This window comes from Mus pahari, chromosome 13 (genome assembly GCF_900095145.1).
Source record: "Mus pahari chromosome 13, PAHARI_EIJ_v1.1, whole genome shotgun sequence".
Lineage (NCBI taxonomy): Eukaryota > Metazoa > Chordata > Mammalia > Rodentia > Muridae > Mus > Mus pahari.
This window is the reverse complement of record NC_034602.1, coordinates 23,287,215-23,309,624: the sequence shown is the minus strand read 5'-3', so window position 1 is coordinate 23,309,624 and position 22,410 is coordinate 23,287,215. Positions and strand designations below refer to the sequence as shown.

General features: G+C 50.3%; 1 protein-coding gene across 8 annotated transcripts in view; it reads right to left on the bottom strand.

The window, feature by feature from the left end:
- Positions 1–22,180, bottom strand: part of Camk2b (calcium/calmodulin dependent protein kinase II beta) — a 92,703-nt gene extending 70,523 nt beyond the window's left edge. For 6 of the 8 annotated variants that reach the window (XM_021211319.2, XM_029545539.1, XM_029545537.1 and 3 more), the window contains exon 1: positions 21,912–22,046. In XM_021211319.2, the coding sequence (XP_021066978.1) occupies positions 21,912–21,976 (65 nt within the window). In that variant the 5' untranslated portion in view covers positions 21,977–22,046. Of the gene's footprint in view, positions 1–21,911 lie in introns of all 8 variants that reach the window. The other 2 variants (XM_021211321.1, XM_029545542.1) reach the window with 2 other exon arrangements.
- Positions 22,181–22,410: the final 230 nt, after the last annotated feature.

Genomic DNA, 22,410 nt, shown 5'->3' with positions numbered 1-22,410 from the left:
CATGCACGCACGCACACATACACACGCACACACACGCACACACACGCACACGCTCACACGTGCGCATGCACACGCACGCACACGCTCACACACGCACACGCGCACACGCACACGCGCACACACACGCGCACGCGCACACGCACAGACACACGCTCACACACGCGCACGCACGCACACACGCACGCGCATGCGCATGCGCACGCGCACGCACACAGGCACACGCTCACACATGCACACACACACGCACACACACGCCCATATATACAGAAAGGAGAATATCTAGCAGGTAGATAGTCAGGACATGATGGAGGTCTAGAAATAGACCATCTTATCCAGCAGCAGGATCTATCTACCATTCTCAAGCTTACATGAAATGTTCATTAAGATAGACCCCGTGCTGGGCTGTAAACACACGTTGAGTTTAAGAGAGCAGAAGTCAAAGTGAGCTGTGATGGGATAAAAAAAAAAAAAAAGAATGAATAACAGAAAGATGACCTGAAGAATCCTAGTATGTGGTTATTAAACACCATGTTTCTAAATGTTATAAGGATCAAAGAAAAGGGCTGAAGGAAAAATGTAGAAGATATTTTGACTTAAAAAAATGAAAGTAGAACTTATAAAAAAATTGTCAAATGCAGTGAGAGTGGTCCTCAGAGGAAATATTATATCATAAAATGCATATATTTAGAAAAGAAGAAATAAAGTCGATGTGAACATCTCCTAAAGAAATAAGTAAGAGGCTCTGGAGAGATGGCTCGGTGGTTAAAAACACTTGCTGTTCTTGCAGAGTCCCAGGTTCAATTGCCAGCACCCACACTGTGATGCACAGTCACCCATAACTCCTGTTCCAGGGAATCTGAAGCCTGCTTCTAACTGCTGTAGGCACCAGGCACACATGTGGTACACACATGGTACACACGTGGAACACATGTACACATGCAGGCAAGACATCTGCACACATCAAAATAAATAAACAAGAAAGAGAGAGTGGTATTGAAAGGAAACAAGGAAAATAAAATCCAGAGCAGAAATCAGTGAAACTGTAGACAGAAAATCAATACAGAAAATCAACAAAAAAGAAAGATCAATGCTAGTGAAAAACTGCTGGCTACAAATGTGAGTGGAGGAAGAGGGCAGATGCAGGAGCAGGATGGTGTGAGGGCACAGGACCCACAGAAACGAAGGCAGGGCCTTCGTTCCTAAGCCCACCCGCTCTGAAAGGGTGACTACGGATGGTGTGGACCGACAGCCCTCTGGCTGTGGTTTGATAACTTAGGTGAGATGGACCAGCTCTTGGAAAGACAAACATCACACAGTGGTAGCGCAACATCACACAGTGGTAGTGCAACATCAGACTGAGGTAGCGTATAGTTGCAGTTCTGGGACTTGGAAGGCTAAGGCTAGAAAGATCTGGTGTTCAAGGTCATTGTGGGCTCTGTAGGAAGACCGACTCGCCTCTCAGAGGTGGTCTGACCAGGTCTAGATCTCTCAGAGGTATTGAGGGGGTAACCGACAGCTTTCACACACAGAAAGAACCCTGCCCCATGGTCTCATCTGTGAATTCTATCAGACATTTAAGAAAGGACAACAAGCCTGATACCCTAGCACACATCTCTAATCCCAGCCCTTGGGAGGCAAAGGCAGGTGGATTTCTGCAAGTTCATGGCCAACCTGGCCTTCATAGAGAGTTACAGGCCAGCCAAAGCTCTATAGTGAGATCCTGCCTCAAAAATAAAACAAGCAAACAAATAGAAAGTGTACCAATTCTTTTCTGGAAAATCAGCAGCCTAAGGAATACTTAACTAGTCTCTGTGGTGGAGATCTTTCATAAACTAAAAGCAAAAATTCTTATCAGAGGTCTCCAAGTTGAATCCAGTGAAACTCACTGTTGGTACACAAGGCTGGCTCTGATTCAAAATCAATATAATCATTCCATCAACAAATTAAAGATGAAAAATCATACAACCATACAGATAGCAAAAAGTTTGTTTTTTTTTTTTTTTTTAAATCCAATACTCACTCATTACAGCACAGACATTCACACACACTTCTTAGCGGACTAGAAATATAGTAGAATTTCCACAACTTGATAAAAAGAATTGACAAAGACCTACAGCTTCTATCATACCTAAAGCTAGATACTGCCCTACATGATCAGAAGCAAGCTAGGATGTACTGGAAAGCCCCAAATAACGCAGGAAGACAATGAAAGGAATTACGGATCATACCGATGAGGATGGGAAATATAAGCATCTTTGCTTAGAAGTGATGCACCTGGGTGAAAACCCCTGCTGACCACAGCAGCCTTGCCAAAGGTGGCACCAAAGGACGGAGGCTATCAGATCGTTACTTAAAATTCAACCGCTGTCTTATAAGCAATTAGAGTTTGAAACCTAAAATATCATCGCATCTACATCAGCACCACAAAAAGTAAAATAGGTGGGTGTATCTCTGGCAAAATAGGAGCAGGACCTCCTCGGGAAGGAACAAAGCTTGGATTCAAAAAACGGAAGACCGAGGGGTGTTAAACCATCATGGGTGGTCCAGACAGACTCTGTGATGTCAGCTCTTCCCAGCTTCATCTACAGATGAAGGATAAGAGCAGCTAGTTATGGATCCAGACAATCTTACTCTTAAGTTGTGTGGAAAAGAAAAAGATATGTGTTGGAATGTCCAACACAACCCTGGAAGAGAAGAATGCAGTTCCCGGATTCCGGAGCCCACGTGGAGAAAGTGAGTTCTCGCCGACAACGGCCTTGGACCAAGTGGACATGCAGCTGCAAACAGAGTCTAGACATAGAACTTACATCTTCTTTATTTTTAGACAGTAGCCCTGGATGGCCTGGAACTTGCTATGTAGAACAGGCTGGTCTTGAACTCACAGAGATCCACCTGCCTCTGTCTCCCAAGTGCTGGGACTAAAGGCCTGTGCTGCCCTGGGCCCCACAGCACACAGCCGGCAAGATCTTAAGTCCTTTAAAAAAAAATCAACATGAACTAGACTACAACCCAAAGGTAGTACACAGAACCCCAAAGAGTCACAGAAAAGAAAGCCTAGGTGACGCGTTGTGATAATGACTCAGTCACAAAAGCAAGAACAATGGGAAGATGAACTTGAAGTTCTAAAGTTCTGTGCTGAGAGGGACAGTTTCAAGATTGAAAAGGCAAATCGCTACTGACCAGAAAACAGTGTTTGCAAAACATATATCTGGTGAAGGACTGGCTTCCAAAATATGCACACACGCGCGTGCGCGCGCGCGCACACACACACACACACACACACACAACCCTTTAAAAGCAAACAGCACAAAATGGAAAAATAAGCAAATGATCTAAACAGCTACCCAAGTGAAGAAGGTTTTACAGATAGGAAATTGGTATATTAAAGGACACCAAACATCCTTCATCGTGAACTGTAAATTAAAGCAGCAAAGACATGCACTTATTATACACCTCCTAAGATGGCGGAGCTCCAGAACCCTGGCATCTGGCGCAGGAGAGGCTGTGGAGCTACAGCAATGAACTGAGGGTGGGGAGAGCCCTGCCACTGAGGAGGACAGCTCGGTGGTTTCCTAGAAAATTAAAACACCAGATCTAGGATGAGGCACTCTGACTGCTTGCAAAGTTATAGATCCTGAACACAGACGCTGGAAGCCGCTCTAAGCAAACTGCCAAAGCTTACACGCCACCAAGGTACCCTTCCACATACATAAATGGTGGTTTGTGCAGACAATGGAATGTTAGCTAAAGACAGATGAGCACCAAGTCATGGAAAGACGTCGAGGAACCTGATGTGGCTCCAAGTGAAAGAACTCCGTCTGAAAGGCCACGCCCTGGATGGCTCCCTAGATGGTTCCTGTACCCCAACTTCTGCAAATGATACTGGGATGGTAAACAAGGTTTCCAAGGCTTGAGGGAGGGATGTCTAGGGAGAGTCCAGAGGACACTTAGGGCAGTGACACTACATTGTATGACAATGATGGATATGTGTCATTACACATTTGTCCATAACCGAAGAATGCACAAGGTGACCTCTAATGTCAACGATGAACTTTGGTCAAAAACAACATATCCGGGGCAGAACATGTGGCTCAGCAGCTAAGCACATCCTGTTCTTACATGAGACTAAAATCTGGTTCCCAGCACCATGTCCAGGGGTTTGCAACCTCCCTTACTCTGGTGAAGTCAATGTCCTCTTCTGGCTTCCTTGGGCCCTGGACACATGTGGTGCTTACATGCGTACAGCAAAACATGAATACACATAAAATAAAAACAGAGAAAAAGTTAGAAGAATACAGGGTGGGTAGGTGTTATTGTTAGGCTTCTGTGTGTCATGGCTTGAGTGTGGGATACCCTCGTAGGCTTGTGCGTTGGACCACTTGGTCCCCAGGTAATGGCTTTATGAGCTGGCAGTGAGCCTTCAGGGCGTGGGGCTTGCGGCGGTCTGTTCTGTTTCCTGACTGTGGATGCGATGTGACCGGCTGCCTCCGCTCCTGCTGGCCTGCCTTCCTGGCACAGTAGGCTTTCTCCTTAAACCAGGAACCAAAATAAACCCTTCCTTCCATAAGTTTCTTGTCAGTGTGTGGTCACCGCAGTGAGAAAAGTTAGTAAGACAGGGGTGGAGAAGGGACAGATGGGAGCCCCGTGCTTCTGTTCCTGTAAGCATAAAACTACTCTAACAAGAGGCTCATTTAATAAAACAAAACAAAACATCACCGACAACAACAACAACAATGAAAAACCTTTCCATTTTCTTTCTCGGGATGGAAGTGACACTTGAGAGAGCTAGGGAGATTCTGAGTTCGAGGCCAGCCTGGACTACATAGGAAAAACCCGCCTCCAGATGAAATTATAAAGAAACAATGCCAAGACAGAGAGGGGTCTTGAAAACCCAATGCAGAGTCACACCAGCCATCAAACCGCGCTGGTGCACTGGCCACGCAGGGAAACACCCACACTTGAGTGACAAGGATCCTCCGAGCATCAGGAGAAGATACTTCAGGGTCCTGGGGACACAGTGTGACAACATGTGCCTTGCACTGTCAGCACTTGGGGGAGCTCTTGACTGTGACCCCCTACCACAAGCATACTGGAGAGTGCAGGCAGAGAGAGGAGGTGGAGGGGAGGGGAGGGGAGGATCCGGGAGAAAGGAAGAGCAGAAGGGACTGGTGGGACTCAGTGTTGGAATCACACTGGCTGGCTTTCAGCTCTAGGGACAGGCCCCCAGGCTCAGCCACATCTCTGACATTCCTTAACTGCCCACATCAAGAGGCCTCTAGGCACATCCAAGGCTGACCAACCCCCAGGCTTAGTGCTTACAGGCATGCTGCCTGGGCCCTGGTCCTCATCCACAGGAGAGCTGAGCCTGAGCCTGAGCCTGAGCCTGAGCCTGAGCCTGAGCCTGAGCCTGAGCCTGAGCCTGAGCCTGAGCCTGAGCCTGAGCCTGAGCCTGGGCCTGGGCCCAGGCCTGGGCCTGNGCCTGGGCCTGAGCCTGGGCCTGAGCCTGAGCCTGAGCCTGGGCCTGGGCCTGGGCCTTAGCCTGGGCCTGAGCCTGAGCCTGGGCCTGGGCCTGGGCCTGGGCCTGAGCCTGGGTGGGATGGCTTATCAGCACACAGGCTATCAAGAACCTGGAAGACAGAAGCCGGTTCTTGTTTCCTTTCTTGGTTCGACAAACATAAACCTTTGTTTGTTTTTTGTACTCTGCCCCTTCATCTGTGTATCAGTTCTGACTCTCTTCTTATTGACCCATAGGTGCTCTTTATGTGAGGGAAGTCACCTCTTCATCACCTTCAGCTCTGATACTGTGCGAATCTGTCATGGTCTCAGTGACATAGAAAGTACTTGAGAAAGACGGCTCAGAGCACATTCCTCTGTCCCCAAAACATTAGGGTGGGCACTTTGAGGACAAAACTGTATCTTCTCTATGTCCCATGAGTCCAAATGTGCAGCAGCCTCTACCTGTGCTGGGGTGTTGGTACTTAATTGTCACAGCACCGGTACCTCCCTGAGTCTGACCTTACAGATGGCAGGGACCACCAGGAGCCAGAAGGCCCTTTAAAGGGACAGCCTTAGAGGAGGGCTGAGATCTCCATTGCTCTATGTTCTGTGGCCCAAGACACACACACACACACACACACACACACACACACACACACAGTTCCTGTCCTCACTAACTGCCCCTGCCCTGCCAGGGCCACTGGTGCTTCTCCACATCCTCAGACTCCCCGGCGCCTACCTTCAGGACTCTCCAGTTGTTACCTTTGTTGGGATGCCTGGGAACCAGACAAGGTCACCCCATTTTTAAAGAGAGGACGAAGGTGAGAAGGAGACTATAATAAAAAGGTTGGGAGGGGCCCCAGGCATGGCCTGTGTCAGAAGGATCAGTTCCAATCCTGTGTGGAAAACACAGGTGGCCACCGATACCCAGACTGTCTGCACGATGTCTCCAGAAGGCATTTTGCCTAGCAACAGGCCTGACCATGCTAGCAACAGGCCTGACCATCTCTCAACACCCCTTGCTGTGAGCCCGGGGACTGATTGGGCATCTCTCCCCAGGCATCTGTCCATGCCGGTCTGTCCTTGTTGTCTGCCAGGCTGGGCAGGGCCAGAAAGGTGTAGCAGGCACAGAGGGCACTGGACTATTGATGGTTCTCTGCAAAGGGTGGTTTGTGTCCTCTGCCCAGAGCTCTGTCTGCTTTGCATGCCAGGCACCCACTATAACCACAAAGTCCTCAAAGTGCTGTCTTAACACCAGGCGCTATCCCAAAGAGCAGACAGGTACCATACCAGCTCAGACAGAAAGGTCTTATTACAACCTGGTGGGGTCTTCTTTTGAGCAGAATAACTAGCTGAAGGAGGGCTCTCAGGTCAAGGCACTACTGGCCTGGCATTCAAAACCACTGTGCTAAGACAGGCTGAGGATCTGGGAGCTGTGGTGCACCCTCAGAGCCTGTCCTGGATGTGTGAGCTCTGGTTCCATCATACAATGTATAGAAGACCCTGAAGGGACACCAGACATCCCCAAATACAGAGGAGCTAACTTACCCCAGGGTAAGATCATATACAGGGATGGTGACATTGACACATCACACTGTACAATGACTCCCTGGCCCAGCTTAACAACCTCAGACTCCTGTCTGTGGCCTTATAGCATATTAACAGGAAGGGGTCACCTTGGATAGCAACCTGTGACATTGAGACATCTGTGGGACAGGAGTAGGTAAATGTGTGTCAACGAGGAAGAAACTGTCCCAAATCGTGAGTTGATGGAATGTCAGCCCAGCGGTGGCTCCCACAGAAGGCCACTGACAGCCACCAGGCCACCACCTTCAAAGGCATCATTCCAGAGCTGGACACATCCTCCTGGCAGAGGCTGTTGGTAGCTGTGCCCAGGGAAGGGACAGCGGGGAAGTCACCATGCAGAGAGATGAGACAAGAATTGCATCAAACCCCAGAGGGTCTGAAATTACCTTTGAACAGAGTGACAGCCAAGGCCACATTAGCTCATGGAGGACAGGCAAGGAGGAGACATGACATTCCTAGTCTGGAGAGGGTATCTCAAGAACGCTGGACACCAAGCAGCAGCTACACTTAGAACATGCACCTTCCCAGATCAGAGGCTGCAGCAACTCCATGCTGCAAGGCATCTATTGGTTAGAGTTTCTCGGCCCTGGGGATCTCTGACACCAGCAGTCAGTCTGATTTCACCCATCGTGCTCTGTTCTTAAGGACTCTACACTGTACCCAGATCTGTGTTCACCTCACTTGCCAGGCACCGGCCTATCCTGCAGAGAAACTCAGTAACAAGTCTCATGTGCAAAAAGTGGGTTTCCATAGAAACAATAGAGGTCTTAGGGACGCTCCTGGTTTATAGGTTGGAGAGTGAAACCCACAGACGCAAGGCAGTCCAAGGCCAAATAGACCAGCAGCCCCAGCAGAAGGGCACATACCATGTCCATAAAAATGTCCTCTACATGGTGACATCCAAATTTGTATCATTTACATGGTGGGTGACACCCAGAAGTCCACCGATGGGTGAACGGATGCCTAAAGTGTGTCCAGCCAGGCAATGGAATAGATTTCGGAAGGAGGTTCCTACGCACGCTCCCACAGGAGCGACCCTGGAAGACACTGTGTGGATTAGATGGCATGCTGCATAGTTCTGTCTCTATGACATCCTCAGGAGAGTGACGTCAGAGGCAGAAGGTAGAAGAGCGGTTGCCGGGATGGTGGATGACAGGGGCAAACACTGGAAACAGCGACTGTCTACAGCAGTAAGCATTGCTGATGCCTCTCAACTGCATCTGTGAGCGGTCGAGATGCTGAGTTTTATGTGTATTTTACCACAAGGAAGAACGTTCCAGTGGTGTGTGTGGCTGTGACTCTGGAGATCTTTTAAAAAAACAACAGGGCTGGTGAGATGGCTCAGCGGTTAAGAGCGCCGACTGCTCTTCCAAAGGTCCTGAGTTCAAATCCCAGCAACCACATGGTGGCTCACAACCATCCGTAACGAAATCTGACCCCCTCTTCTGACAGCTACAGTGTACTTACATATAATAAATAAATAAATAAATATTAAAAAAAAAACAACAAATAATGACTAATGAAAGAGCGCTGGAGAGGTGGTTCACTGACTCAGAACAGCGGCTGCTCCTCCAGAGGAACTGGCTTTGATTCCCAGCTCCCACATGGCAGCTCGCAACCATCTGTAACTCCACTTTTGGGGAATCCAATGTCTTCTTCAGACCCCCATGGGCACTGCAGACAAATGGTGCACAGGCACACATACAGTCAAAACACATAAAATAAAATAAAATAAAATAAAATAAAATATAAAATAAGAATTAAAAAAAAGAGAGAGAGAAATCCAAGACCTCACATATCAAAAATGTGCGCAACCATTGAGCTACATTCCCCAGCTCTTAACGTGTGTGTGTGTGTGTGTGTGTGTGTGTGTGTGTGTGTGTGTCTTAAAAGAGTCCCTGGGATTCGTGTGACCAATCAAACCCTAACCTCTGGTGAAAATGCGGAAGATTTGAGGGGAGTGGGGAGGGGCAGAAATCTATCATGGTTCCAGGCAGTAGTGAACTAAAAGCCAGGGGCAGGGGCTGGCATTAGTTTTGTGCATAGGCCCTTGAAGTGGACACCGCCTTTGCCCCTCCCCAGACCCAGCCCCTTAAAGGGCACCTTGCCTCAGAGATAAAGTCAGAGATCCTAGCAACAAGATAGTTGTTCATCATGTCTGCCACTGACAATGATACGTTAGATAAAGAGAAAATGAACCTGGGCCTGCAGAGGAATTGAGGGGAGGAAAAAGCATCCATGTCATGGATCTGGGCAGGACTCGTGGGTGAAGGATGCTCTCCCTCGGTTCCTGGGGGCTACTATGATGAGGGAATGCATGGGGAAGGGAAAGTAACAGAGGCCCAGGATGGGTGAGGGTCCTCATCTCTGCAAGCTGAGCCACATTAGTTTCTGGGGACACAATGAGACCCATGTGTCAAGTGTATGTATATCCAGCCCATGGTGGCCTTATGACATCACACTCTCACTGACCTCCCAGCCATGCATCCATAGGGACCTATCCCTCATCCTGCCACCCAGCCATGGTCCTGAAATGCAGCCAGAGCTCCCTGGCTCTGGTCCACATCCCCCTGGTCCTCAGTTGCCTTTCAGGACAACCACATATGTGTCCCGGGAGGCCCACCACAGAGGACGCTGTGCTGCTGTTCTGTGGACCAAGCTCCAAGAAAGAAAAGTGCACATGGATGGATTTACAAGGACACCAAGTGCCAGCTCACGCCAGAGCAGTAAATGGGACAACACTGTGAGAGAAAAAAACTGGGGAGAAGAAGCCACAGTAGCAACATTTGAAAGCCAGGGGTCTTAGTGGATCCCGAGAAGCAGATGCGTCAAGACGGGCAGCTCTGGACGCAGGTGGAATGGGGCAGGCTCACCACACTCCTCTCCTGTCTCTGGACAGGACAGGCGTGGTACAGGTCTTTCATTCTCAGCTAGAGCTTCTGCAGCTCCTGGCCCTGCCCCGGGGAGCTCCCGGGTCCTACATACTCCTCACCTAGTGGGAACCTGACTCTGCTGGGCCTCGGGCCTGAGCCCCGGCCTGAGATCACACTAGGCAGATGCCCAAGGAATGGCTAAGTTTAGAGACACAGTCACCAGGCACCTGCCAGATGCTTTGGGGACAACAGAGCTTCTCACTGAGTGGTCTGCGAAGGCCTCAGAGCAGAAACTGGCTCCATGGAGCTGGCCCTTCCACACCTACCTTTCTGGGAAGTCTGCAGGTTAAGGGAGGCCCCGGGCCTCTTGAGATATAAGTCACATAACAACTCATCAGTTAGAGCCTATGACCCAATGGCATGTCATATATTCACATAGGTGGGCTGCCATTCATGATCGAAGTTCCACATTTCATCACTCCAAATTCTGCCCCATGACAATCGTTCCCCATCCTTCCCTCTCACTCTGAGGATCAGGGAGATGTGGACCAGAGCCAGTGAGCATCAGCTGCCCCTTAGGACCCCAGATGGATGGCAGGATGGGGGTGGGTCGTCTACTTATGTGCAAAGTGTGCACGTGCACATGGAAGCCAGAGGAAAGCTTTGATTTCTCTCAGGTGCCGTCTGCTTTTTTATTCCCCAACACAGAATCTTGCTTTGGCATGGAGCTCATGCTGTAGGCTATAGTGAGCTCCAGAGAGCCACCTATCTCAACCAAGCTGTGTGTCTTTTAAAAAATATGCGTCCTGGGGATAAAACTCAGTTCCACCTTCTTGCAAGACAAGCATATTTCACCAACCGAGGTATCTCCCTGGTCCACTCTGGCCACTTTTAAAGTTGGGTTATTTATTTTGCTGCAAGGTAAGGAGAGTTCTTAAGTATTCTGAACACAAACCCATGGATCCCTGGTTTTCAAGTCAGTTCTCCCATCCCTCCAGCTGGCCTCTTCTGTGTTCATAGCTGTTGACGCACAAACGTTTTTAATGGTGATGAAATCCTGTTTCCCTGTTTTTCTTTTGTTGCTCATATTCAAGTGACAATCTAAGCAACCAGTGCCTGACTCAGGGCCATAGAAACTCTATCTCCATCTCGGCACTTTAAATCTACAAGTCATCTTGAGATCGATGTGTGTATTTGCGTTTGGGTAGTTTGGTAGATTTTGTTCATTTGTTCTGGAACAGTCTTGTTATATGCATCTTGGTCTCACAATCCTTCTGCCTTGTGATGGGATTTATGGATGTGTCCCACCACAAAGACCCAATTGTCCCATTGCTGAATGAACCATTCTATTCTTTCCCCCACGGAACTGTCTGGACACCCTTGTCAAACATCAACCGTTGGGCTGGGAGGCAACTCAGTGGTTGAGTACTTGTCTTGTATTCGAAGCTCCTGTGTTCAAGTTGCAGCGCCACCAAAACCAAAACAAACAAGCAAACAAAATCCTGAGCATGTTTATTCCAGGTATTCGGTTCAGGTTCACTGGTCTACATTATCGCTCAGTCAACAGGATTGTCTTGATTGCTCTTATCTGTGTGATTTAGAAACCAAGAAGCTGGACGTGGTGGTGCATGCCTTTAATCCCAGCACTTGGGAGGCAAAGGCAGGCAAATTTCTGAGTTCGAGGCTGGCCTGGTCTACAAAGTGAGTTCCAGGACAGCCAGGGCTACACAGAGAAACCCTGTCTCAAAAAAAAACAAAAACAAAAAAAAAAACAAAAACAAACAAAAAACAAAAAACAAAAAACAAAACAAACAAACAAACAAGATACTGGATCCTCCAAGATTCTTTCCTCTATAAGATTGTGTTGGCTATTCTGGATCCCTCAAATTTTAGGACAAACTTGTCAAGTTCTGTAAAAAGAAGGATATTAGAATCTTTCAGGTAAAGCATTGAAACTAAGAGGTTGAGCCTAGTGGATATGCCTTTATTCCCAGCAGGTGGGAGGCAGAAGCAGGTGGATTTCTGTGAGTTCACCGCAGCCTGGTCTACACAGTGAGTTGCAGGACATCCAGGGTTACATAGCAAGACACTGACTTGAAAACAACAACAGCAGCAGCAGCAACAGATATTGTAGTTCAATTTGGCCATCTTACTGTAGTTTGGATATGAAATGTCTCCCAGAAGCCCCTGGGAAGGCTTGGGGCCGCTGACAGGCTTTGGGGGTGGGTTTTGAGAGCTCTAACTCACCAATGCACTGCAACACTAAAATGACAGAAGCCATGGTGGGGCCCCACTGGAGGAAGTAGTCATGGTGGGGTGGGGGCATTTCTACGTCCTCTGCCCACTTTCCGCCTCCCATGTGCACTGGGTAAAGCCCTTCACTCCAGCGGATGCTCCCAACACCCTGACATTCTGCCTCACCGTGCATGAGCCCAGACGTGAGCAACTAGGCCAGGGACCACGGAGTGCAACCTCTGTGGCACTGAGCCTCCTCCAGGATCTTGTTTCAGGAATGGAAGGGTGGCAACATAGCCCTGAATAGTCCTAAGCCGGCTAACCCATGACCAGGAGGTACTGGTCCACTTATTTTGGTCTTTACATGGTTTGTAGTTTTCAATGTACAACGTCTCATCTTTTGTAATTTGTTTCTTTTTCTGTGGTAGTGGGCATTGAACCCAGGACCTTGGGCACCAGTGATCACATCATGATCACACTCCCAACTCCCCTTTTGTAAAACCTATCCCTATGTTCTATTTCTTTAGATATTAATGTACATGGAATTGTTTTTCATAACTCCCTTCTGGGATTAAACATTGCTAGTAAGATGAAATACAATGGATTTTTGTATCAGTATCCTGAAATTAGCTGTTTTTTACCTCTAACATTTTATAATGGATTCCTTAGAATTTTGAAAAACATCATATACATCTTCTGCAACCAGTTTTACCTACTATTCCAAATCTGATTATTTTTCTTTTCTTGCCCAGATATTCCTGGCAAGAACTTCATCACTGTGATCAATTAAAAATGGTAATATCACTGTGGATTTTCATAAACACCTTCTGTCAAGTTAAAGACATTTCCTTCGACTCCATTTTGCAATATTTTTGTTTCGTTTCTAAATCAAGAAAGAGTATAGGATTTTTTCAAAGTGCTGCTAGGGCCTGAAGGTAAGATGTGCCCCACACACAGATTCGTGTGCTGAGGCTGGGTCCCCAGCTGGTGGCACTGTCTGAGGCACCTGGTTGGCTGAAGTAAAGTGCTGGGGGTGGGTCTTGGAAAGAGAAAGGCCGGACTGGTTCCTTCTAGTGCTACAACTGGGTCTGTGGAGATGTGGGGGCCCTGTCTCGTGCTCTCAGCACCACGGTGTCACCCCCATACACCTGCCCCCATGTGATGGACTGAAATTGCCCTGGTACTGTGTTTTCATGTAACTTCTGTGGAGTATTTTGCCCCAGCAATGAGAAAAACCACTAATAGAGGGCTGAGGGATGGCTCAGTGCATGTGCCTCCAAGCAGGCAGAAGGGCCTGAGTTCAGCTCTCAAGCACCCACTTAACAGCTGGGCAAGGTTGTGTCCATAACCCTAGCTCTGAGGGGGAGGGGGAGGAGCAGAGACAGGGGAGTCCTAGAGCTGATTGGCCAGTCAGTCTAGCGAATGGGTGAACACTAGAGTCAGTGAGAGGCCCTGTCCCCAAAACTAAGATGGACAGCAACTGAGGAAGACATCGGATATTGACCTCTGGTCCCAACACTTATATGAGTCTATGCACACCACACCATACACACATGTGTACACACACAGACATGTACACACACATACACACACCATATACACATGCGTACACACATACACACACGTATACACATACCATATACAATGCATACACACATACATACACATACATGTGTCCACACACACACATGTGTACACACACACAATTTTAAGTAGATAGTACAAATGCATTGCTGTATCTGTTGGACACTCATCATGTCTCTTAGTTTATTCTATCAAGCAGAGAGATTCCTTCCTAAATGTTAGACCAGTGTTTGCTATTTCTGGTATAAATCCCACGTGTGATACTGTATACTCTACCCATGCATTGGTAAGTTAGTGTTATCAGTTTTGTATAGGATGTTGCATTTATATTTATAAAGGAGACTCATCTGTAGTTTTCCTCTAACATTAGTGATCAGTCTAGTATTATTATTGACTTCACGAAATAAACCGAGAAACCATCTGCAGAACCTATGATGAACCACTAATCCAACCTCTATTCTGATTTTGATTTTGTCTTGAGTCAGTAGGTTATGTCTTTCTAAGAATCTGTCAACCTCACCTAGGTTATTTAACCTTTGACACACAACTGTTCATAACATTTCTGTACAGTCCCTTCTGTTGGAATGGTAGTAATGTCACCTCTCTCCTTCCAGATCTAATTGAGTCTATTATTACTTTTTTCTTGGCCCTACTAGCCTTTCTATAGATGCAGCCCTCACTCCTACCTGATGCTCCTGCACTCTCAGAGGTGCTCATCACTTGCTGCCCTAGCAGGTGCTCTGTTTAGCTTTTACCTGTGTCTCCCCACTAGCACAAGGCAGGCATCTTTGACTGCTCTGCTCACTAGTATTTCTCAAGTGGCCAGAAGACTCTTGGCAGAGGGTGAGCGTGCAATCAGATGTGTACAATGAATGAACAAGTCTACGGGGGAGAAATAAGGAGCTGACAATAACTACCACCCTCAAAACCAACAAACAGACAAAACCATCTCCACCCTGACAGCCACTGCCAGTAGGCAAACTTCAGAGCCTGGCCTGTGGCTGGCCCCAGCTGGCACGTGCTGCGAGTGCACGATACAGCAGGCTTCAAAGCCACGATATAAAAGAGAATGTAAAATGTGTAATAACTGTTATTAATTACATGTGTAAATATATTTGAGAATATATAGTAAATACACTATTAAAGTTCATTTACTGTACTGAAAGAGTTTAAATCACAGCTATGACTCCCTTTGTGACCACATTTCCAGTGGTTCTCGAGTTGTGAGCTGAGAACTCTTTGGGAGTTGATTGACTCTTTCACAGGGATTGCTTAAGACCACTGGACAGATCAGATATTTACACTACCATTCCTAACAGTAGCAAATTTACAGTTAAGTTACAGTAGCAAGAATAAATTTATGGTTGGGGGTCACCACAACATGAAGAACCGTATTAAAGGGTTGCAGCGTTAGGAAGGGTGAGAATCATGCTCTAGACAGCGCAGTCTGTGTCATATCATTGTTCATTAACAGAAAACAAAAGAAAATTCCAAATGCAGGAGATGTGGGTAAGGTCATCCGAGCCACCTGGGAGGCCAGTCCTCATGGCCTTTCTCCCTCGTGTCTGAGGAGGTGGGCTGGAGTGAAGCTGAATCACTGTCAGTGGCGGAGAGATGCGATCCTGTTCATCCTCACCAGCAGGCATTCCTTCTACACCCCCAAATTCCCCTAGCAAATGACCTGGATCGAACCTTCAGACTCTGAGCATCAAACTACCTTAATGTGCAAGAAAGAACAGGAATCGCAACTGCAGTGGAGGAACGCAATCTAGAGCACCACTGGGCCACCGTAGAGGGCTGGGAGCCCACGGGTGTGCCCCTCCAAGCAGAACCATCCGACCCCTCGAACTAGCCACCTGGGTACCTCTGAGGACCCTCACCTGCCTGGTGGCGTGGCTCCGGGATAGTCGCGGTAATAAAGCTTGAGCCGCCCAGGCCATTGCAGAGCCATTGCTGACCACCTACTGTATGCATGCATGGTTCTACGTCACTGAATATACTGGCTCCTTGCCATAAAAGGCACTGTCGGTGAACATGTCAGCACACCATAATGCCTAGCATCTCCCCAAGAGGAGAGCACACCTTTTTCCTCAGTCTTGCTGCTCACAAAATAGGAGGACAATGCCAGTGTCTCAAACCATACCCCATGTGCAACTATAGACCTTGGTCCCCCCATATCACAATCTTAAATCACTGCCTAGCTCTCGCCGATCTGTTCTAGGATTCAACAATGGGTATCTGGCTCGACAACGAACCGTACCTTTGTTCCTTTAGGTTTGTATGCCAATAAAGCACCCAGAGCTGCTGAGCCCTGATCAAGTCTGTGATGCTAACCCAGGAGACGCACTCCACCACGAGTGAAGACAGCTGGTAACACTAGGAAAAGATGGTTTCGTTAATAAATTCAGAATCTCATATGGGTAAAATACATACTTGTATGTACTACGCCCCATACGATAATACTTGAAAAACCAAGTCCGTGTGCACTTCTTCTCTCCACTAACAAAGTGACTTCAGCTGTAGGCAATGCTGGGTGTGCTGGCCTGTCAGCCCAGCACTCAGGAGGTGGAGACAGGGGGATCAAGAGCTCAAGACCAGTCTGGGCCACAGGAGCCCCTGACTCAAGAAGAGCAGAACAAATCAGACAAAACAGGTTTCTTTTTTCGAAGGAAACCCAGAAAATTGGAGTTAGTTTTAGAAGTATATTTAAAATTTCTAGAAAGGCCACCCATCTTGCTTGGATCAGGAGGTATAAGTTGAAGGAAGTTCTCATAGGGGCAGAAGTTGAGCTTGAATCTTCACTCTGTCCTTCCAACTCAGTGAACTTCTTGCTGACTTCCAGGGCGGCTTAGTGTGAATCTCCCAGCCTTCTGCTTGTAGGGGGTCTCAGAAAGAAAAAACACAAGACTAGATTCTTCATCTTCTTTAAGGGAGACCTGGGATTCCATCTCCCTTAGTCCCAGTGACCTTGACTTTGATCACCTCCATGAGGGCTTTTTGCCGCCCAGCGCCCATGGCTGCACTGAGCTCGAAGCTACTTCTTCATCCTGTCCCATCCTGTCCCATCTTCCTAACAGGCAGCCACAGGACTTTAGATACATGGTCCTTTCATGCTCCATCACATATCAGGGGACCACTACCAAATTTTCTTTTTAAAAAGATAGCTAATGGATGTGCACCCATCTCTCTTCCTAAGAAGGACAGCACATGCACATAAGAAAGGCTTTCCAACAGGAGCAGCTGGGGATGGCTCCCTCCACGAAGGGCTCGCCAGCCCCCAGGACAGACCGGAGGATCCCTGAGGCTTACTGGCCCAATGGTCTAGTTGCAGTGGGAGACCCTGTCTCAGAAAATACGTTGGAGAATGAGTGAGGAAGAAGACCCCTGACTTTCACCCCTTGTGCTCCTACACACACATGACCATGGGGGCTGACTTTCTGACATGAGGGGCCGCTGTGTAGAGGTGCCAGGTAAACAGATAGGGCCACACACATGGTGAGCCTGTTTTCAAACCACACACATGATAGCGATGTGTATGTACCACGGCTGTTCATACACACATACCTTACACTGACAGGCATGCTTCCTGTGGGGGAGGGTGTCGGGGGGAGCAAAGGGTCCTATTTTACCGCACATACTTCTGTATTGCTTGATTTTTTTTATTAACAAGACTATATTACCCTAGTTTGTTTAATGAATAAAATAAAATGTTAAGTCTTGCCGGTCTCAAATGGGGTCAGAGTGTGGGTTGTCAGGCACAGGTGATGAGACGAAGTGACATTTCCACAGAGGGAAGGTGGACAGGGCCCTGGGTTTGGAAATGCACAAAGATGGTGTGACAAACCACTAGCTGGAGGACAGGCATGGTCGTCAGGAGCCTGGGGTCTGAGGAAAACACAAGGTAGCCAAGATTCCGCCTGCTGAGCCATAATACCTCTAAATCCCAGAACGGGGCAGCTTCATCAGCTCCAGCAAGCAGAACTAGATTTCAGGACAAACTCCCTGATGGAAACCTGGACCTTTATTAAGAGGTGAAGCTTCTCTGTGCCCCTCATGCATCTCCCCAGTAAACTAGCCATGACCACAGGACCTGTTCCACAGAACCAGCATGCTAATATAAGAGGTACCCCTGAAGAGTTAGCAACTGTCACCAGAACACAGTCCAGCAGCAGGCATGCAGATGTATTCTTAGCTCCCAGCAAAGTAGGTTATGGTATAAAAATACCATTAAATAGTAACTAAACTAGCGTCACCTTAGTGCGCATCTTGCCAGCAAAGCCAGCATGTGCGATTTCTTTTTAAATTACCCTATATTAGAGACTCAAGACCCAGGCTCATTCTGGAGAGCAAGCCATCCAGCAAAGGCCAGAGATCCAATTACCCCTTCCCCCCAGGTGATATGAGACCCACNCTGCCGAGCACCCCCCCCCCAGCCTCAGCCCCAGGCAGGGGTCCCAGCTCTTGCTTTCATGTGAGTGGCCCAGTCCCAGGGAGAGCGAGACAGTGCAGAACAGAGTAGGTGAGGGGCCGGGGGCAAGCAGATGGGGGGGGGGGAGGGCAGCCCTAGCCAAGGCCGGGAGGCAGATGGTGCCTGGGGTCCTCCAGGGCAGAAGAGAGAAAGCAAACATGCAGCAAGAACAAGATTTCTCCTGAACCCAGTCCCAGGACAAGGAATGTCCCAAGTTTATCAACCACCCGCAGGTCACCCACCAGTTCAGAGCAGGCCAGTCAGAAAACTCACCAACAGATGATGCAATGACCCTGGAGAGTGGACAGCACCTGTACACCCCGCCTGCTCTGGATGGTGACTGGGGATGGGAGGTGGCGCCAAGGACACATTAAGGTCAGGTCTAGGCCCATGGGGGCAGGGCCAAGACCGGTGGGAACTCTCTGGGTTGAATGTCAAAGGTGATCTCCACAGCCCAAGGTGGGTCAGGTAGTGAGTAACCACAGGCACTACTGTAAGAATACCCAGGCCAAGGCTCCCATGCTCTCTCCCCCAAAGTAGGAGTGTCCATGAACCCTAAATTATATACAAAACTTACGGAAGTCTCTAAGGAGACCACCTATATTTTAGTAAGACAACCACTCTCTAAAAGTGGAAAATTCACATGCATTAATGCAGACCTTTCGATCATTTTGCACCCACTATCGTTTCGTTCCTGCCAAAGGCAGGGCCAGTGCTTTGGGCTCACAGCCAGTGGAAGTGGGCAAGCATCGCCCGGTGTAAACCCTACCACCATCAACAAACACCGAAGCAAATCTCACCCGTGTGCCAGCGAACATGCACACAGCGTCGGTCATATGACCAGAGAGACTAGGAGGCAGCCTTGCTCTCCATGAGGAACGAGGCGGGCGATCCGTGGTACTCATGCCACAGTTACCATGTGGCAGTCAGGGCCGCTGCCTGTCAGCTCTGTGTATTTCAGCAAGACTAACCTGACTGAGAACACAGTTCTGGAAAATGGGCTCTTTAATATTTATTTGTAATACATTACTTGCTATAATTTTGAGACAGGACTGAGGATAAAACGATGCTCCGTTTTAGTTCTGGGTAGAAGAGACACTAACCGTTTATTGCTCCTGGGGTCTCTGAGGTTTTCAAACGCATCCAATAGGAAATCATTTAAACCACACTAAGGCTGGTCCTTGTAGACTGAAGGAGTCCCCCACTTTGCATTGTGCTTTCTCCTGGGGTCCTGGGCTCACAGTGTGTCCGCAACCCAGCACATGAACCACGAGGCAAGAACTAGCTACAGAGAAAGACACACACTGAGGTGCCTTGAGGGCTGGGCTCCAGAGAGCCATTCTCTTCAGATACCCCATCTACTGCCCAGGCCTGAGGGGAAAGTCCAGAGCTGCCACCAGAGAACCAAGAGCAGCTGTGGGCCTAGGTTCGGCCAAGCAGGGGACTCAGCATCTCCTGACCGGGTGCCAGGGGTGACAGCCTTAAATAAACTTGGATGTGTCTACATGGGGCCCTGAAGTGGCACCAACGGTGCTGCAGGCAGGCGCCGGCAACCACAAGTGATCATGGCCAACATGGCTACTGGGGGAGGGTGGAGTGTGTGTGGGGGGGTGAGTGCCCACAGTGTATCTTGAGGGTGCCAACCCCTTCATCCTTCCTTGCCCATCCCTGGGGCCTGGCACCCAGCAGTCTCCACCAAGATATGCTGGGCTGAGCTGACTGCTTGAGTATCCCCTCCACACCAGGCTTGGGGTCTCACCCCGGCACCTGCGGAGCCTCCCCACACTTGGGTGACTGCCCATTCTTTTGTACGTAGGGAGGAGCTGGTAGTGACAGCCCTCACTGGTGTCTACCGCAAATGTCACCCTCCAGCCTCCGCTCCCCAGCGGGGGTGCCGCTGGCCACCTTATGCTGCTAGGCACAGGACAGCTCCCACCAACGAGGAAAGCCGAACCACCTGGGTGATCTGTATACAGGGTTATGGTCTCCTCATGTGGACTGCTCGGGAGATACCAAGAGGCCCAGGGTGGGAGACAAGCTCCTGGGCACACAGGAGAAGGTGACAAGAAGGTTCCCTAAGAAGGGGAGACTTCCCACTGCTGCCACCTGCCCTGGCAGCACGCAGCTGTGGAGGGATGAGCTCTTCTTCGAGGCATCAGAGGATCTGAGAGCTGCAGGGCTGGCCCCCTATAACCTCGAGGCTGCCTTAGCTCCACCTGAGGAGTCCCAGCCCACCACCTCTTCCTCACAGAACACAGCTACAGGAAGGTTCTTCAATGCCTGCAAGCGTGAGACACAGCGCTGAAAGGGCGCTGAGCTCTCCGGGCTGGGATGGTTGTCCGGGTCCACCCAGCCTTGTTCCTTCCCATCCAGCATAGGCTTCCTCCTGTCACTCCACTTGGCTCCTCACTCCCGCCCCCCAAGACCTGACCCAAATCCTCTTGGCACGTGCAGGAAGAAGTGGGGAATGCACACACCCCCACACTCCTCCAGCTGGGCACTCCACAGTTATCAATGATCAGCGTCCCTCGCCCACCACAAGCTTTCAGACGCTTTTTCAGTAAAGGGAAAAAAAAGGATTTGCGGCTGGATGTGTAAGAGGAAATCTCGCCAGCGCCCCCACGGCACAAGACGGATGGGGGAGGGGAGAGGGAGTGGGAAGGAAGATCCAGCTCTGGAGTTAAGCAGCCAGCACCTAAAGATGCCCCTGCAGTCACCTTAAATCACAGAGGGAAGCCCCAGGCCCCTGAGGGGCTTCGTTGTTTCTGAGACCCTAGGACAAAGCCAGGTCTGGACGTTCACAACCATAGCTTCACCCCCATATTGCTTGTACTGCGGAGCAGCATCTTGGCGCCAGGGCACCTGTTCCCCACGAGGCCCTACTAGAAATACGCCTTTAGAGTCCCTCCCCTCAGCCCTCCCACCACAGGAGGAAAAAAAAAAAAAAGATCCAGAAGCCAGCCTCTGTCTGCCTCGATGACCCTGAAATCAGAGGCCCAACTGGTTCCCTGTCTCACTCTCTCACCCCCACCCCCACTCCACGGCCTGATCCTGGCTCCCTGACCTCGTCCACCCCCTCCAAATTCTTGTTTCCAGAAGAATCTGGGGGAAAATCCTCTAGAACCCAGATTCCCCAAGGGACCCAAGGCAGAAGCTGCTCCCACGCTGCTCCCCCAGAGCAGATGGGGCCACGCGAGGAGCAGGCGCGGAGCGGGTCCGCTACCGCTGCCGCCCGCCTCTCGGGTGGGGGTGAGGACAGCGTGCCCACACCAGAGACGACCCCCTGGGGCCATGACCGACCCCTCGGGCACTCTAGGCCTGGCAGCCGCCCCCGCGTGCCGCTCCTCTCTGACCTCCCCGCCGCCAAATGCGTCACGTCTGCCCGGCGCTCGGGGGACACCTGCTGCCGCCCCCGCCGCGCCGCGACCATGTCCCCGAGTCCCGGTCCCCGCCAAGCTATGGCACCCGGCAGGGCCGTAAGCACTGAGGTGAGGGAGCGGGGCCCAGAACCCAAGGCTCGAGGGTCGGGGCTGCACGGGGCTGTGCGCTTGGGCCCGCAGCTCGAAGGAGCCGGGGGCGCGCGGGGCCGCAGTGCGCGCGAGGCGGGCGGCGAAGAGGTCCCTGTTCCCCGGGGTCTGCGGACAGCCCGCGCGCGCCGAGGCTCTTACTTGCCAATATCCTCGTATAGCTGGTACTCGTCAGTGAAACGGGTGCAGGTCACCGTGGTGGCCATGGCGGTGGCGATCGGGCTCGGCGTGCGCTCGGCTGCGCTCGGGCGGCGGCGACTCCGGCTCCCGCTCGCGGGCACGGCGGCGACACGGGCGCGGGCGCGGGAGACACCTCGGCTCGCGGCGCCGGGCGGGGGCCGGGCTGGGCTGCGCCGGGCGGCGAGCGCACGCGAGATCTGCTCGCTCTGTCCCCGCCAGGAGCGCGCCGCACACCTACGCGCGCAGAGGCGCGGGCGCCGCTGTCGCCGCCGCGCCCGCCCCGCCCGCCGCCCCTTGCACGCGCCTCACTCGCACCCTACACACGCCTGCACCCGCACACTCACTGCACCCGCGCCTTGTACCTGCTCTAGCGCCCGCGCCTGCACGCGCACTGAGCCCGCACCCTGCACCCGCACCGCGGCTCCCCTCGCATACCCGTCGCGCCCCCGCCGGCACCCGC